The sequence below is a fragment of the Heloderma suspectum genome, chromosome 6, assembly GCF_057233095.1.
Source record: "Heloderma suspectum isolate Gila_16-S chromosome 6, 16-S_ref, whole genome shotgun sequence".
In the NCBI taxonomy this organism is placed as follows: domain Eukaryota; kingdom Metazoa; phylum Chordata; class Lepidosauria; order Squamata; family Helodermatidae; genus Heloderma; species Heloderma suspectum.
In genome coordinates this window covers 75,399,271-75,414,151 of record NC_139463.1, presented here as the reverse complement: position 1 = coordinate 75,414,151, position 14,881 = coordinate 75,399,271, and the positions used below count along the sequence as shown (strand labels likewise).

Genomic DNA, 14,881 nt, shown 5'->3' with positions numbered 1-14,881 from the left:
GGAAGGCTGGTCTAGCCCCACACAGAGTTCATCTATTTTCCACATACAATGACAACAGTCAATAATTTGCTTCTTTTTATTAAGCAAAAACTGGATTGCAGAAAGGGGAAACATTTGTGTGTTGGAGTCCCACAGATGCACAATTCTGCTAAATGTACACTAGGCTAGAGAGCAGGAATGCTAAACCTCTTTCAGCCCAAAGGCCAAATTCCATTTTAGAGAAGGTTTGGGGGACTGCATTCCAGTGGTGGGCGGGGCTGAAGGCAAAAGGGGAGGAGCCAAATAGCCAACATGTTTTAGTTTCCTGCTTTTACTACCTGTAGCTAAGCCTTAGGTGGGGCATTTCAGTCTTTTAGAATGGGGAAAATTGCACAAAAGCTGGAAAGCCACCAAACAACCAGTGGTTGGGGGGGGCATCAGGGGAACTTCAAAGAGGGCTAGATATGGCCCCAGGCCTAAGGTTCTGCACCCCTGCTGTAGAGTGTATGGACTAGGACCAAAGGGAAGAGCTGTGGTTGCCCAGAAGCAATACTTCCCATTCCACTGCAAGCCCCCCTCCCCTCTCTAGGACATCCAGGAACTCACTTATAGCTGTTGAGAACAATATCGTTAACAGGCACATGTCCCTTTTCCGTCATTTCCCGAAACTGAAATGAAAAAGAAAGTGAAAAAGCGAGCTCTCTAGTCACTCTGGCCACTGTTTTTTTGACCAGGACAGGGAAGAGTTCCCTGTTTGGGCTGGCCGGCCAATTGGAGAGAGTGAAGAAATGTGAACGATCCAACTGAGCTTCTTAGGCAGCATGATTAAGACGGAAGTACTTCACACAGTCGATACTTAATCTGTAGAATTCATGGAATACTGTGTTGTCCAGTAGGATAAACAGCTTTCAGGAAGGACTGGATAACTACATGAAGGATCTACTTTGTCAGTGACCATTAAGTGCAGCAGTCAGAAGCACAGACTTTACTTTCAGGGACAGGATACCTCTGAAGAGCAAGTGCAGCAGGTTATTAATGCTGCATGCCACTTCAGATAGAGTGGCAGTTTCTAAGCAAAGAAGGCTGTACATCACAGTCATGCGTTACTTCTACATGTCTGGGGTGGCATCCATTTGTTAATGGTTTGGAGACAGACTGTTGAGCTAGAGCATTCATAGGCTGGTTTGAATCCAGCCATCTTACCTAAACCAGAGCTCAATTGCTAAATTACACAGATTCTCCCAAGAAAGGGTGCTCATAATAGCTGTCTTGTTACTGCCCTGTCACAGCTCTTTGAGAAAGTCATCATCTCTGGCCTGAGAAGGTGGCAGCCCTATTGTTGGGCTTAAAATGAGCCTCAGCAGCAGAGAGAGGAAATCCTTTTGCAATCGCAATCTTGATTTATTACTCCAAACTTGGGGTGAAAGCACAAGAACCAGGGAGGTGGCTGGGTTCATGAGTCCAAAGAAGTGACCTGGTCTCCTCTGGGGAAGGGGAACTAAAAAACCCTTTCATTCATTTATTCTATTATTTATTTTTTAGAAAATATTTGTAGGCCACCTTTTAGGGCACAAAACCCTCAAGGCAGCTTACAAGATAAAAAGAATAAACAGAATAAATAATAGCCAGAGACAGTAATAAAACAGACATCCCACTTCCAAAAAACTAAAACTAAAAAACCATTGCATTGAAACCCATCAGTAGTGCTGTAAAAACACTCAACTCAAGTGAAGGCCCTGAGTTATGAGTGCCCTCTTGAAGGCCTGTGGTGATAGGGCTTGGTGGGCTTCTGTTGGTAATGCACTGCAGATCCGCGAGCTTCAGCACAGGAATGTACTTACTCTGTTGTTGTGCTTGGCTTGTTCCAGCGAGGCAGTAAAGAGGAAACAGCGGCAGGGAACACCAGCCTCTTTGGCACACTCAATGTACCTGGGTGGAGAAAAGGCATGATGCTTTTTCAAAGAACCTGACCCCACCCCTCCACCAGCAGCTCCATCCTGCTGGACTAGCAACTCAATCCCATCTGCTGACTGGAGGAGCCTCACCTGCGCCTCGATTCCATGTCTGGATTGGTGTTGTCCACTGCTATGCTCTTCCCTGCCTGCAGTGATGCTTGGCACAAAGCCACACACTTCTGCCATGAACCAAGTGTGTCCTGGGGGTGAGTGGAAGACAGGTTACAAAAGACAGGATGAATTATTAGGGCAAGGGGGCAGGAGACATAGTTGCCCACTTACCCGATTGGCATAGGCGTAACCAACGGAGGCCAAGTGTTGCTTCAAAAAACTTGACTTGCCAGCTGGAGGGTGGAGTGGGGGGAGAGAAGGAAGTTAGTGTTAAAAGTTGGACAGACAACGGGGGTAGGAATAGGGTTTCCCCAAATGTTTGGTGAGCCTAATGGATACCTCCAGCACCAGAAGCCTTGCTAAATGTGTGTATGCATACATCTCAAATGTCCCCGATACGAGCACAAAGTTTGTCAAGCTGTCCCTCCTTGCCTATTCCCTGGATATTGTCAGGTGTTCCTTTTTCTTTCTGGACTTTGATACCAAATGCCTACTGGTGACCTCTGCAGTGTCCGCTAAATGAGTTGTGAACAGCGTCAAGCTGCCTCAAGCTATCTTGGCTCTTTCCTGAGCATGCAAGATCCTTTTGTTTGTCACTCTTCTTCCATGCTGACCCAAAAAGGCAATTTGGAAACATCGATATATGGAAGCCTGAAGTGAATCATAGGTGGTCACTCACCAGCAGGGAAGCCAACAGCCACAACCAGCTCTGGGGAGGAAGAGGTCAGGCAAGCATCTGGGGGATCATACAACCGTGCCTTGGGGTCAAGTGCCCGCTGTGTTGGAGGAGGGAGATGACAGTAATATATTAGCTAGTGAATGGACTTGGCTTTGCATGGGTTGGAATAGCCCTTAGATTGATACAGCAAAACCTTCAAGCAAACGGACACAGCTCTGAGAGTTGGACATGTTGTGTCTGCCTCGACTGAGTGAAACCATGCCCACTGGCACTCCTAAGCACAGCCCTTGCCATGGTGCACTTCTGTTGCCTCCTCAGAGAGGGGTCTGTCCACTCCATTTCCCTGTGGGGTGGGGGATGCCTCACGGTAAGGGGCTGAGGGCAGACGTATAATTCTGTCCTTCAGCCTACTAATCTCTTCTGGCTTCAAAAGGTATGGACTGCAAAAATATGAGCTGATTAAGGAAGCCTGCCCCTAGTGGCTGAAGATGTTACTGCAGGCTTCAACCACATGGACTTAATTACATAATACTTTTAAAACAACACAAGGGTTGTGTTGTGCCTAGTATGCATCCCAAGTTTCAGGTGTCTATATTTCCGGGCCTTGGCACTGCATCTTTTATTATTACAAATCATATAATAATCAGAAAATGCCCAAATGAACTCTCACTTCTGCCATGAACTCAGTATTCCTTTAGCCAGTCTCTGTCTTGTTGTTATGTGCGAACCAGGAACCGTGATTTAAAATAAACTCTAGTTTCTTAAACAAGCCAGAGTTTATTTTAAATCACAACTCCTGGTTTATACATAAAGAAAAGCCAGGAATTGGGCCACCTGAAACTGAATTCCTGGTTTATTCCTTTTCCTAACCCTGCAAGAGAGAGAATGCAAGCACAAAAGTGAAACGCCATTCTGCTTGTGTACATAAGCACCAACACCGCCTCCCCATAATCACCTGGATTTTGGATAATCATACTTACAGCGTTGTCATAAGGGAAAGAGAAGGGACGTGAACTGCTTTTGCATATTCAAAACATAATCCTATATTAACAAGATCCGGAAGGGAGCCCAGCTTTAAAGAGATTGAGAAAGTATTCACCGGGTCAAAGTTGGGGAGCGCAAATGATGCCTTTTTCCAGCCCAGGAAATACTCTTCAGGGGTGTGGAAGGGAAGCCCGGCATTCAGAGCAAACTGTTGGGGATGGGCAGAAGGACAGTCGTTAACGTGGGGGAAGGAGCCAGAGACAAGCATGAGCAGATGAGGACTGCTTGTACCCTGGCACCTGGAACAGATACACTCTGTGACCACAACCAAGTAGGCAAAGTACATGCAGTTTGCATCTCGCTCTGTTCATTTCGCACAATTTGCTGCCAGATTTTCTAGGAAGTTGGAACTCTGGCGAGGACTGAGAGAACGAGAAAAATGAGCATGAAGACTCCAGACGGGGGCAGCAGGGACAGTGGCTACGAGGGAGGGGCAAGGGTTACGGGACTCCTGAGTCTTGGCTGAGCTCCTTAAAGCTTACTGACCTCCACAATTTCCTTGCTTACACGCTTTCAATCTTTTCTCTGCAGCATAAGGACTAGCAACTTCCATTACGAGGAGAAAGCCGATATCCCATGTTCCACACCAAATACAAAAAACAGCAGAAAGGAAAATGTCCCAAAGCGCCACTGAGTATGGTCTATAATCATTGTTTATTCATTATGCAAATATCTTTGAGATTTGCATAATGAGTAAATAATGATTATAGACCATACTCAGTGGCACTTTGGGATATTTCCCTTTTTATTTTGCACTTGACAAGCTCGGTTTTATTTGGCCCTGCCTCTGTCAAAGTGACCAGGCAAGGCTGGGGATGAACCTGGGTGACCTGAAGCAGCAGTAATGCACACTGACTGGTAATTGGCTGTTGGGTACTCTGGTACTCTGCAGGTGACCATGCTGGCCAGGACTTTGGGTATAAAGCAGAGGTGGGGAACGCCTGCCAGCTCAAGGGTCATATTGGAGAAGCACTGGGGGGGGTGTGTGCATTCCATTGGTGGGTGGGCTAAAGAATCATAGAATAGTAGGGTTGGAAGGAGCCTATAGACCATCAACTCCAACCCTCGGAGCCAAGGGATGGGGCCCAAAAAAGACACACTGTACCAGAATATTGTAGCTTAAAGCTTTTACTGCCAGTAGCCAGGAAACTACCAAGTGATGGGGGAGGATGACAAGGGAAGGGGGCATGGCCACCTGGAGAATCCTGGAGGACCTGATTGGGACCCCAGCCCCAAAGTTCTCCACCCCCAAAGTTCTCCACCCCTGGTATAAAGCATATCCATGGAACTACCTTGTCCCGTTTCGCAGCTCAAAGGCTTTACTGCAGCTTCCTGTTTTTCTCTGCTCAAACTGGCAAACCATTCTTAGACCTCCACCACCGCCCCTCACACCCCAACCAATTTGAAAAGATCGTGCAAATTAAAATGGAAGAGATCATGCAAATTAAATCTGCAATTCCATGTAGGTCGATATGATTTGCATAATCTCATTTTATGCAACACAAAATTCAAACAAAGTACAATTGCATAAGTTATTCTGGTTCTACAATTCAGATTTGTGGGATTTGAAGATAATGGAGTGGGTGATAAGAGAGAGAAAATGAGGAAGCTGAAAGGTGGTATTTTTCCATATTTTACTGGAGGGCTACTAAAACTTACTGCCTTAGAACATAAGGAGAGCCCTGCTGGATCAGACCAAGGCTCCATCTAGTCCAGCATTCTGATCACACAGTGGCCAACCAGCTGTCGACCATGCTGCCTTCAACTTGGTAAGAAAGGTCAGTTATAAATGTGTGTTTTTTAATTAAACCCCTTTTTAAAAACAACTCGGTGTTAATTGAAAAAAGCAAATTCATGAGTGCTAGAAACTTGCTTTTGTCTGACACAGATCTGAAGATACTAGAGAGCAGGTGCTGTGTTTGTGCAGCAAATCTGTGATACACAGCCCACAGAATCCTGCAGGTGAGCAACACCTGCATAACAGTATCTCATTAAATGCAAACAAAAGCTGGAGGGACTCTCCAGCCACCCATGACAATTAGGCTGATGGCAAAAATGGAGGAGCAAGAGGGTGCACAAATAATCAGTTCTGAGGGAAGAGGGGCTGCAGGAGACAACAGGAAGGAGTCGGATCGATCTCATACCAGGCGATCGCTGCAAGAGAAATCCTTCTTCTTATGTCCAGGGGCCCAGTTTGGTGGACGCCCAGCTGCATCTGTGGAGGGAAAAAGAGACGTGAACACATCCCTTACCGGTCTGGTGGCAGGTCACTGCTCACATCCAGAACTGGGCCTTGTAAATTTGGGGGCATGGGGAACTATAGAAAGGATGACTCCTGCTGCAGTGAGATGTGCACACATGAAACCGATCCTTGCTGGCCCCGTCCAAGGCCAGGTGCCCAAGATGGCAAATGTAGGTTCTAAGCAAGTCATGCCCACCCCTCCGTGGTACGTTGAAGGGCTTCCCTTAGTGCTAGACTCACCTCCCACATAGATGCTTTGTTGCAAAGACACTGCTAAGCCACCATTTGCCTTGGTGAGAGAGAGAGAGCAGAAGGGAGAATCAAGACATGCAGGGCAGAGACCTCCCTTCCCCACCAGCCCCTGCCCCTCTTCCCACTCCCACCGATACCTTCTTGCACAGATGATCCCACATGCCAAGGACAGGTTTGCGGTAAATGCCGGAGCTGGTCGCCACAAAGATCTGCAGGGAAAGGAAGGCAGCGGGGGCACCAACGCTGGCTCTGAGTCCCAGCCTTGCTGACATCATACACCATGCACCATTTCTTTGTGGCAGCTTCCCCAACCTGGTGCCCTCCAGATGTGTTGGACGTCATGAGGCCACGCTGGCTGGGAATGACGGGAACTAACGTCCAGGGCACCAGGTTGGGGGAAGGCTGGTTGATGGCATGTTTATCCTGCCTTTTCCTCAGCAATCAACATCTCTGGGCCAAAGTCTGTTATCTGGGTTGTGTATTTGTTTCTAACCAATGAGCCCCACTCAATGACCAATGGGTGACAAGGGGTGCGTGCATAAAACATGCTGATGAATAAGAAGTTGGAACATTTTAGCAGCTTTATTTGTTTGGGATTTCTGTGTCGTCTCTCTTCTCAAAATGGCTACAAATCTATGCAGGAGACATCCAGGCCGAATGGCTGTGGAGGGATACTGCTTTCGGAGGGGAGAGGAGTCAAAGGGCAGTGGGCCTAGCCAGGATGGGTGGGGGGGGCTTGCCTCTCCCTCCGACACAGCCAGGTAGAACGGCTGCATGTGGATACAGTTCTTAGAAGGAAAGAGCCACAATTTGGAAACATCCACCGGTTTAGAACGACCAATGCCGCCTCATATGAAAACACAGTGGTTTCTTTAAATTATTTACAACCCGATTTTCCACCTGTTTGGATCCACAAGGGAGCATAACAATATAAAAGCAAACCCATGAAAAGATGTGTAATGGAACAGCAATACATCACAATAACTTGAAAATAGTGGGTCAGATCCAAATTTAGTTACATTTAAGAGTAGACCGACTGAAATCAATGGGATTTAAGTTAGACATGGCTATCTTACATCCCACTGATTTCAATGGGTCTACTCTAAGTATGACTAGGGCTGGATCCAAACCAGTAGTGGTATAAAGGACACCAAAGACAACTAAGGCAAAGTGAAAACTGAGTGTCTAAATGGTAGAATCTTAGCTGGCCACCTGAATGTGTTAAGGAGGGAGCCAGGCGAGTTTCCCTGGGAAGGGAATGCTATAGCTTAGATGCCACCACTGAACAGGCCTTTTATAAACAAGACATCTTTGCATGTTCTAATGTCCATTTCTGTCCTTCCGTTCTTGTGTCTTGTTGATAGTTCAGATTTCAAGTCTTTGGGCTTTCTTTAAAACTAGCGAACAGACCGAGGTTTGAACAAGTTGAATAACCTTTAGTTTGGTACAGCAAAGCCTTATAGCAAACATGCAGTTGTCAGAGTTGGAGTCTGAGTGAAGCCATGCTCGCTGGCATCCCTAGACACGGCCCCTGCTATGGGGCAACCCTATAGCCCTGAGAAGGGGCTGTCCAGTCCATTGCTCTGAGGGGGCTGCCCCATTGCAGGGGGAACGGGGAAGGCAAATAAATGTGTCCCTTGGCCTCTTAACCTTCCTGGCTTCGAATTGTATGGATTGCAAAGCTCCGGGCTGGTTAGGGACGTCTGCCCCTAGTGGCCAAAGGTGTTACTGCATGCTTCAACCATATGGACACATTGAAATTAATTAAAATTAATTAATGCGTTTAAAAAACAAGATAACCACAGGATGCACATCCCTAGGCTTCCCTTAGTACGCATGCCAAGTTTCAGGTGTTTAGATTTCACGGTCTTGGCACTATGGTCTTGACGGACAACCTATTTTTTATTATTATTATTAATCACACACACCACATTTGCCGATGCTGTGGGCCATGCTGCATCCAAGGGCAGCACCTGCCTCTGCTCAATTTGTCACTTCCCTTGCAAAGCATTTTGGGAGAGGTGTCACCGCAGCCAGCTCACCTGCAGCGGGACGCCCAACCGCTCAATCACAGCCTCCACTTTGGCTCGGAAAACTTCAGGCCTCAGGCGCCCGCGGCTGATGCCCAGCTGGTTGGTGAAGATCACAAGCTGATCGCGGAGTGGAGGAGAGGAAGAGAAGAGATGGGGGCGGGGGGGGCAGGAGAAAGATGAACACAGCAGCTGGGAAGGCTGAGGGGAGGGGAGGGGAAGGTGGCTTGAGTGAAGTGGTCTGGGCAAGGAGCCTACCTTGTATCCCTCACTCTGAAGCTGCTTCAGCTTGCGGGGTACCTCAGGGTACAGGATCCTGCAAAGCACAGAGCGGTTAAGGCCAACTTTCATGTGTTAATCCCCCATATGGATAGACTACTGCTACTGCTAACGTTAGAAGAAGCATGTAAGACAATGCAGGAATAGCAGCACCAGTAAAGGAAGTGGTGACTTTTCTCACATTGAATTTGACCTTTCATATGGGCAGGACTAACCCCCACCATTTTTATTCTAATTTATTACATTTTTACCCTGCCCGTCCTTGTAGTACATAGTTTCCTCCCCTCCCTTATTTTATCTTCCCAACAACCCTGTGAGGTAGGCCAGCGTGAGAGAGAGTGACTGGCCCAAGGCCTCTGAGTGGACTTCATGGCTGAATGGGGGGACTTGAACTCAGCTCTCCCTGGTCATAGTCTGGCACTCTAACCACTACACCACTGGCTCTCTTTTGATTGATTGATTAGACCTATACAGCCGCCCATCAACCAATATCCTCTGGGCAGATAACAGATCGTGACAAAGAAAACAAAATCTTAAAAAACACAATAATTAAAAGCAACAATAAAAAGGCAGCATAAACTCTCCATCTAATAGACAGCATAAAACAATCAGTGGCTGAGATTAAAAACCAAGGTTACCTTATTCCCTTACAACAGCCATTGTAGACCTGGCTCCCGCCAGGGTGTTGGATTACAACTCCCATCACCCCCAGCCATGCTGGTCAAGGATAATGGGAATTGTAGTCCAGCGCCCCTGGAGGGTGCCAGGTCAGAGGCTGCCTTACAATATTATTTAGTACCTTTTCCCCCACCTTTCCTCCATGGTGCCCAAGATGGCATACCTGGTTGCCTCCGCCCCCCACCCCCACCCACCTTATCCACACCATAGCCCTGTGAGGTATGTTAAGCTGGGAGAACAATTGACCCAATGAACTTCATGGCTGACCAGGGATTCGAACCCCCTGTCCCCCCGCTCCCGGTCTAACTCATTTTCCGCTACATCACACTGGCTGCCTGCAGTCTCCTCCTACCACCTTTTCTGCCCCAGTGTTTAGCCCTGTGCTCACCTCCAGTCATCCGGGCTTGTAGGAAACACTTTCCCAGACTGCGTCGTGATGAGGGTTCCATCCAGATCAAAGCCTGCAACCTAGGCAAGAAAGGGCAGCAAGGGATCAGACCAAGGGGCCTGTTTAGCCTAGCCTCATGCTCGCCTCCCAATGACCAGGGGCCTATGGCACCCCAAAGCATGGCCACTTCCACACTCCCTTTTGGAGTCCTCCTGCCAGATCTCTCGGGCCCGTCTGCAAACAAAGGATGCAGGACAACCACCCACGTTCTACATGCCCTCTGCAGGGCAGACTTTGCAGGGGAGACTATGTGCCCTTGGAAGGCCAGACAGCATGAGCAGGAGGAGGTGCTTTCCTCCTGTAGCCCTGGGGCTGGGGCTAAACCTGCTCCATACCCCCTTGCAATTGCTCTCTTTTGCTCGGGGCTTAGAAAAAAGGCAAAGAAGCAGGGAGCATGATAGAGGTGCCTCAGATTATGCATGATGTGGAGAAAGTGGATAAGGAGAAAACTTCTCATGCTACTAGAACCTCGGGTCATCCAGTGAAGCTGAACGGTGGGAGATTCAGGATAGACAAAAGCACTTCCTCACGCAGCACATAGCTCAGCTGTAGAATTTGCGACCACAACATGTCATGAGGGCCACCAACTTGGATGGCTTTAAAAGGGGACTAAACATACAGTGCATCTTTGTATGCCAGTTGCTGGGCAGCATCAGCGAGAGGGTGCTGCTGCACTCATGTCCTGCTTGTGGGCTTCCCCCTGGGGCATCCGGTTGGCCACTGTGCAAACAGAATGCTGGACTAATGAGACCTTTGGTGTGATCCAGTGGGGCTCTTCTGTTGTTATCTACATCAGAGCCAAGGAACTCTTCTTTCCTGTCGAAGGCCCCATTCTCTCAGGAGTAACCTGTTGGTTTACTCCACATGCTAGCTGCGGGTTGGGCCAGAGACACCCACTTTTCTCTCTGTCTCCCCACCCAGGGGGCTGCCAAGAGAGGGACAGATCACTCTCGTCAGAGGTTTGAGCTGACTGTTTGTAGAGGGTTTTTGAAATTAGGCTGAGGGCTGCATACGGCCCACCCCTGGTCTACAAAGCCCTCTGCTGGGTTCCGTTTCTTAGTCATTCTACAATTTGACCTGCTCTCCACATTTTATTTCTTTTATATATCCTATTCATAGCCTTCCTCTCCTCCACGGACCTCAAGGCGGTCTACAAGGCCCCCCCTCTACCATTTTATCCTCAGAACAACCCTGCGAGGTGGGTTAGGCTGCGGGAGAGTGCCTGGCCCAAGTCTAAGTGAGGACTTGAACTCAGGACTCTCCCCGGTTCTAGTCTGACACTCTTAGCTGCTACATCACCCTGGCCCTCAGCAGAATGAGGCACAAATGAGGTGTCTGGAATTCTGAGGTGATAGACTGGACCATACCATTTCTGGCTGCAGGCCGAAGATGGGATTTTTGAAAGTTTCCTTGCACTTAAAAAAAATCTGTGCAAGAAGAAAACTGGCAGAGCTGGAAGAGTGCTGATCCAGAACATATGCCTAATGTATCAGGAAGAATGCTTCTAGATTACACTCGTCCTGTTATTTTTTTTTACTTGCATTGATTTTTTAAAATGTGGGTTAAAATATCCCCCCTCCCACACACCCCGCCCCCTGCAGACTGGAATGATACCGTCCTGTCTATCACCCCATTCCACTGCATGTGTAGACCAGGGCAAAGAGAAAAAATGTCAGAAACTGGCTATTCTATGCTGACTGTGATTTGTATCCTGTTCTATCCCTACAGTTTTGGACTTACACAAATATTTACCATCTTTTCACTAAAAATGTGCGTGGGGGGATTAAAACGTTGCCCTAAACCAGGGTTGGGCAACTTGTGACCCTCCTGATATTTTGGAATACTGCTCCCATCATCCTGCACCACAGGCTATGCAGGCTAGGGCTGATGGGAGTTGTAGGCCAAAACATCTGGAGGGCCAGCCCCCAAATAAGCGGTGCCATTTGGCAGCTACTGCTCAAAGCAACAGGCCACGGGTCTCACTTTGACGCTGGGCACCACCCCTTTCTTCGTGAAGATCATGAGCTTCCCGTGGTCCTCCCAGGAGTCACAGGGCTGGGGGGCCGTGCTCAGGAGGGGCTGCTGGGGAGGCTGGCGACCCGGCTCTGCCCGTGCTGCCATCTCCTGCAGCTGCCTCAGCTTCTCAGCCACGGACGGGTCGTCATCATCTTCCTCCTCCTCCTCGGAAGGGGAGGAGACCTTGGGCCGCTTGGCCAGCTGGGCCTGGCTTTCGTCGTCACCCTCCTCCTCTTTCTTCAGCGGGCGCCTGGGGCTGAAGAACTGCAGCAGGGTCTTCTTTGGGGAGCTGGAGTCTTGCTCAAAGCGGATATGATACGGATACAGCCCATTCACCAAGCGCAGAGTTTCTCCCTCTTGGAGCGTTGTGCTGTCCCCGCAGCGCAGGTGGATCTCCTCCACAGATGTGGGGTTCACCCCACGCTGCAACACACCAACACCGTCAGAGGGCCTTCTGCAGAGCCAGCTGACCCTTCGGCCCAGAGGCCGGGCCTGCCTGCGGCCGTACGGCCGGAAGCAGCTGCCCCACCCTCCTCAGCAAGAGGCTCCCACCTGGCCAAAGCCACCTCTCCTTCTGAGCTTTTCCCACCTTACCTGTGTGACTCGAACGGATCGGTAGGCATAATTTGCCAGCAACTCCACTGTGAGAATACAGAAAAGAAGAAAACAGGCCTTGTTATACTTAGAAAGTCCATGTATGCAGCCAAACCAGAAGAATTAGAAGCGGTGATGTTGTTGGCTGAAGGATACTCAGGCAATAGGCCAGGAGTGGGGAATGTGTGGCCCTCCAGAGGTTGCTGGACTGCAACTCCCATCAGCCCTAGCCAGCAAAGCCAATGGTGAGGGCTCATGGGAGTTGCAATCCCACAATGTCTGGAGGGCTGAAGGTTGCCCACCCCTGCAGTAGGTGGTGTACAGGGAAGGTAGTATGATTAGAGGCTGCAAAGAAAGGGCAGGCGTCTATCCATTTGTAGCCTGCTTTTCCTCAATGGAGCTTAGGGCAGCTAGTGGTGTCATCAGTGAAGGACTCTGGGGCAATGGTCCAGGGGGTCCCCAAACACAGCAGGGCTAGTTTGCCACATTTTGAAGAAAGTGAAGTAATAACACACTACCATCTAAAGGACGGGGTAGGATGGGGTCGGGGAGAGACCTTACGCTTAAAATGTCCTAACTGCAGCATTGAGAGCAGCCTACATGGACCTTTCCTCCATTTTATCCTCGCAACAACTCTGCAAAGTAAGTTTTAGGCTGGGAAATAATGGTTGGCCTATGGTCACTCAGGGAGTTTCATGCAGCAATTTGATCAGAGGGCTCCTTCGCCTGCCCATCACTGTGGATGCTCAACCCCACGGGATCTCTGTAGCTTCAGAATGCCATCCCTCAGGCCTGGAAACATTCGCAACTATTATTTCTCCCAGGAGAAGTCTGCTCTCACGATGTTGGATCCCACCCAAAAAGCGGAAATCTAGCAAACAGAATGCGAAGAACCCCAGAACATTCAGGGATACAGCTTAGACCAGATATAATGCAAAGGGGCTGTGTGTGTGTGTGTTTCTGCTAGCAGCAAATGCTTTCTAACAAGAGGGAAATTACTTACCTTGTTTCCGGGAACACTTTTTATCAGTGACAAGTGTTTCAGGCCCTCTGCCCAGAACCACAGTTACACCATCAGGGAGAAGAACTGGATCGTGTCGCTTGTCTTGGCTGACAAGGAGGCACCGCATGGCCTGCAAATGAAAAGGGATAGTCTGGGTTACTAATAGCACAGTGCCGTTTGTGACAGTCACGCAAATCTTTCTTTTTCCTCTTTTGGTGCATAGGGCAATTTTCAAAGCTTTTCTGTCCCATAACTTCAGGGGCTAGCATCTTCTCATTTCCAAAAGGAAAGTGGAGCCCACCAAAAAGACAGGGAAGAGAAACATGTCCCATGCTAAGAATGGACCCTGAACTTTGGGAGGTAGGTAGTGGATTGTGGCATGAGGGAAAGGGGGCTAAATTAGGGAAGTTCTGTTCTCAGCAACCACAGACTCAGTGGGAAAAAGAAGGCAATGTAGATAGGGCAAATGAAAGTAGAGAAAATATGTGGAGAAAGGTTCTGTTCTCTACGAGAACTGCAAATTAAGCACTCCTCCTAGAAGGGGTAGTGAGGCAAGGAATGTGGTTGCACCGTGAATCCCACTATGATAAGCAACTGTGTATTAAAATTTCAGTAGCTCCCAATAAAAGAGAAGAAAACATAACCACATAATCTATAATAGATGTGACTGTTTCAGAAGATGCCTCTTCTCATAACAGGGAAAGAGCAAAACTGCATCCCATTGAACTTGCGGTCTGAAATACCAGGATGGGAGCATGTCCATAAGCTACCCATATTAAGTGGGAGGAAAAAGATATACCTTAAGGACTCCCTTAATAAGTATGGGCTGATATTCAAAAAAATTAGACTTGAATTTCTGAAGGGGTCCTCCTGCGCAGATAGAGAGGGTGGCCCCACATTTTAAGAGGAAGACCTCCACGCTGCTGTTATGGCTCCCAGCAAGAGATGAAGCCCGAGCTAAGCAGCTCTCCCTCAATGGAAGTCCAAAAGATGGTGTTACATCGTTTCTCATCCCTACCTGGAAATGGGCTTTATCCACACACGGCCGGCCGGGAAGCATAGAGATGGAAAAAATAGAATGACACAATACCTGAACTTCCGGATATTGATTTGAATGCCGCCATTGGCCACGATTCCCTATGGACGCGAAGGAGCATCGCTCTAATTCTTGGTACCTCTATGGTGACATTGGAAATGTCAAAGAGTGAAGAGACAAATTCACTTCTAAGCCGAAAGCACCAATGAGGAGTGGGACGGGGTGTGACTCCGAAGGCCCGCGGCTTCAATATAGGCACGCTTACCTCGGAGTGAAGCCCCACTGAGCGTAGCGGGGGCTTACTTCCGAGTAAACAGGCAGAGGGCTGCACAGGGCTATGTATGAAGAGTGGCTCATCCAGTTTGTGAACCAGGCACTCCCTGGTTCATTTTTACGCCGTTCCTCTTGCTTGGTCCTTCCTCCCAGCCTCGGGACCCCGACTCCCTATTTCCCTCCGACACACGTGTATGGGAAAGTACGTGTGTGTACGCCTGAGGCGGCCTGGGTTGAAGTTGATCGCAACAATAGCCTGCAG

The 14,881-nt window shown here is 48.7% G+C and overlaps 1 protein-coding gene across 4 annotated transcripts in view; it reads right to left on the bottom strand.

The window, feature by feature from the left end:
* The window catches only part of PNKP (polynucleotide kinase 3'-phosphatase), a 15,314-nt gene extending 591 nt beyond the window's left edge, over window positions 1-14,723 (bottom strand). The window contains exons 1-17 of one of the 4 annotated variants that reach the window (XM_084805026.1): window positions 14,612-14,723; window positions 14,401-14,487; window positions 13,311-13,440; window positions 12,308-12,354; window positions 11,681-12,136; window positions 9,638-9,717; window positions 8,551-8,608; window positions 8,305-8,412; window positions 6,400-6,471; window positions 6,251-6,299; window positions 5,913-5,983; window positions 3,824-3,916; window positions 2,725-2,821; window positions 2,217-2,278; window positions 2,025-2,134; window positions 1,821-1,908; window positions 586-647 (exon numbers count right to left, since the gene is read on the bottom strand). In XM_084805026.1, coding sequence (XP_084661152.1) covers window positions 586-647; window positions 1,821-1,908; window positions 2,025-2,134; window positions 2,217-2,278; window positions 2,725-2,821; window positions 3,824-3,916; window positions 5,913-5,983; window positions 6,251-6,299; window positions 6,400-6,471; window positions 8,305-8,412; window positions 8,551-8,608; window positions 9,638-9,717; window positions 11,681-12,136; window positions 12,308-12,354; window positions 13,311-13,437 — 1,580 coding nt within the window. In that variant the 5' untranslated portion in view covers window positions 13,438-13,440; window positions 14,401-14,487; window positions 14,612-14,723. The other 3 variants (XM_084805024.1, XM_084805025.1, XM_084805022.1) reach the window with 3 other exon arrangements.
* Between the last annotated feature and the right edge of the window lie 158 nt (window positions 14,724-14,881).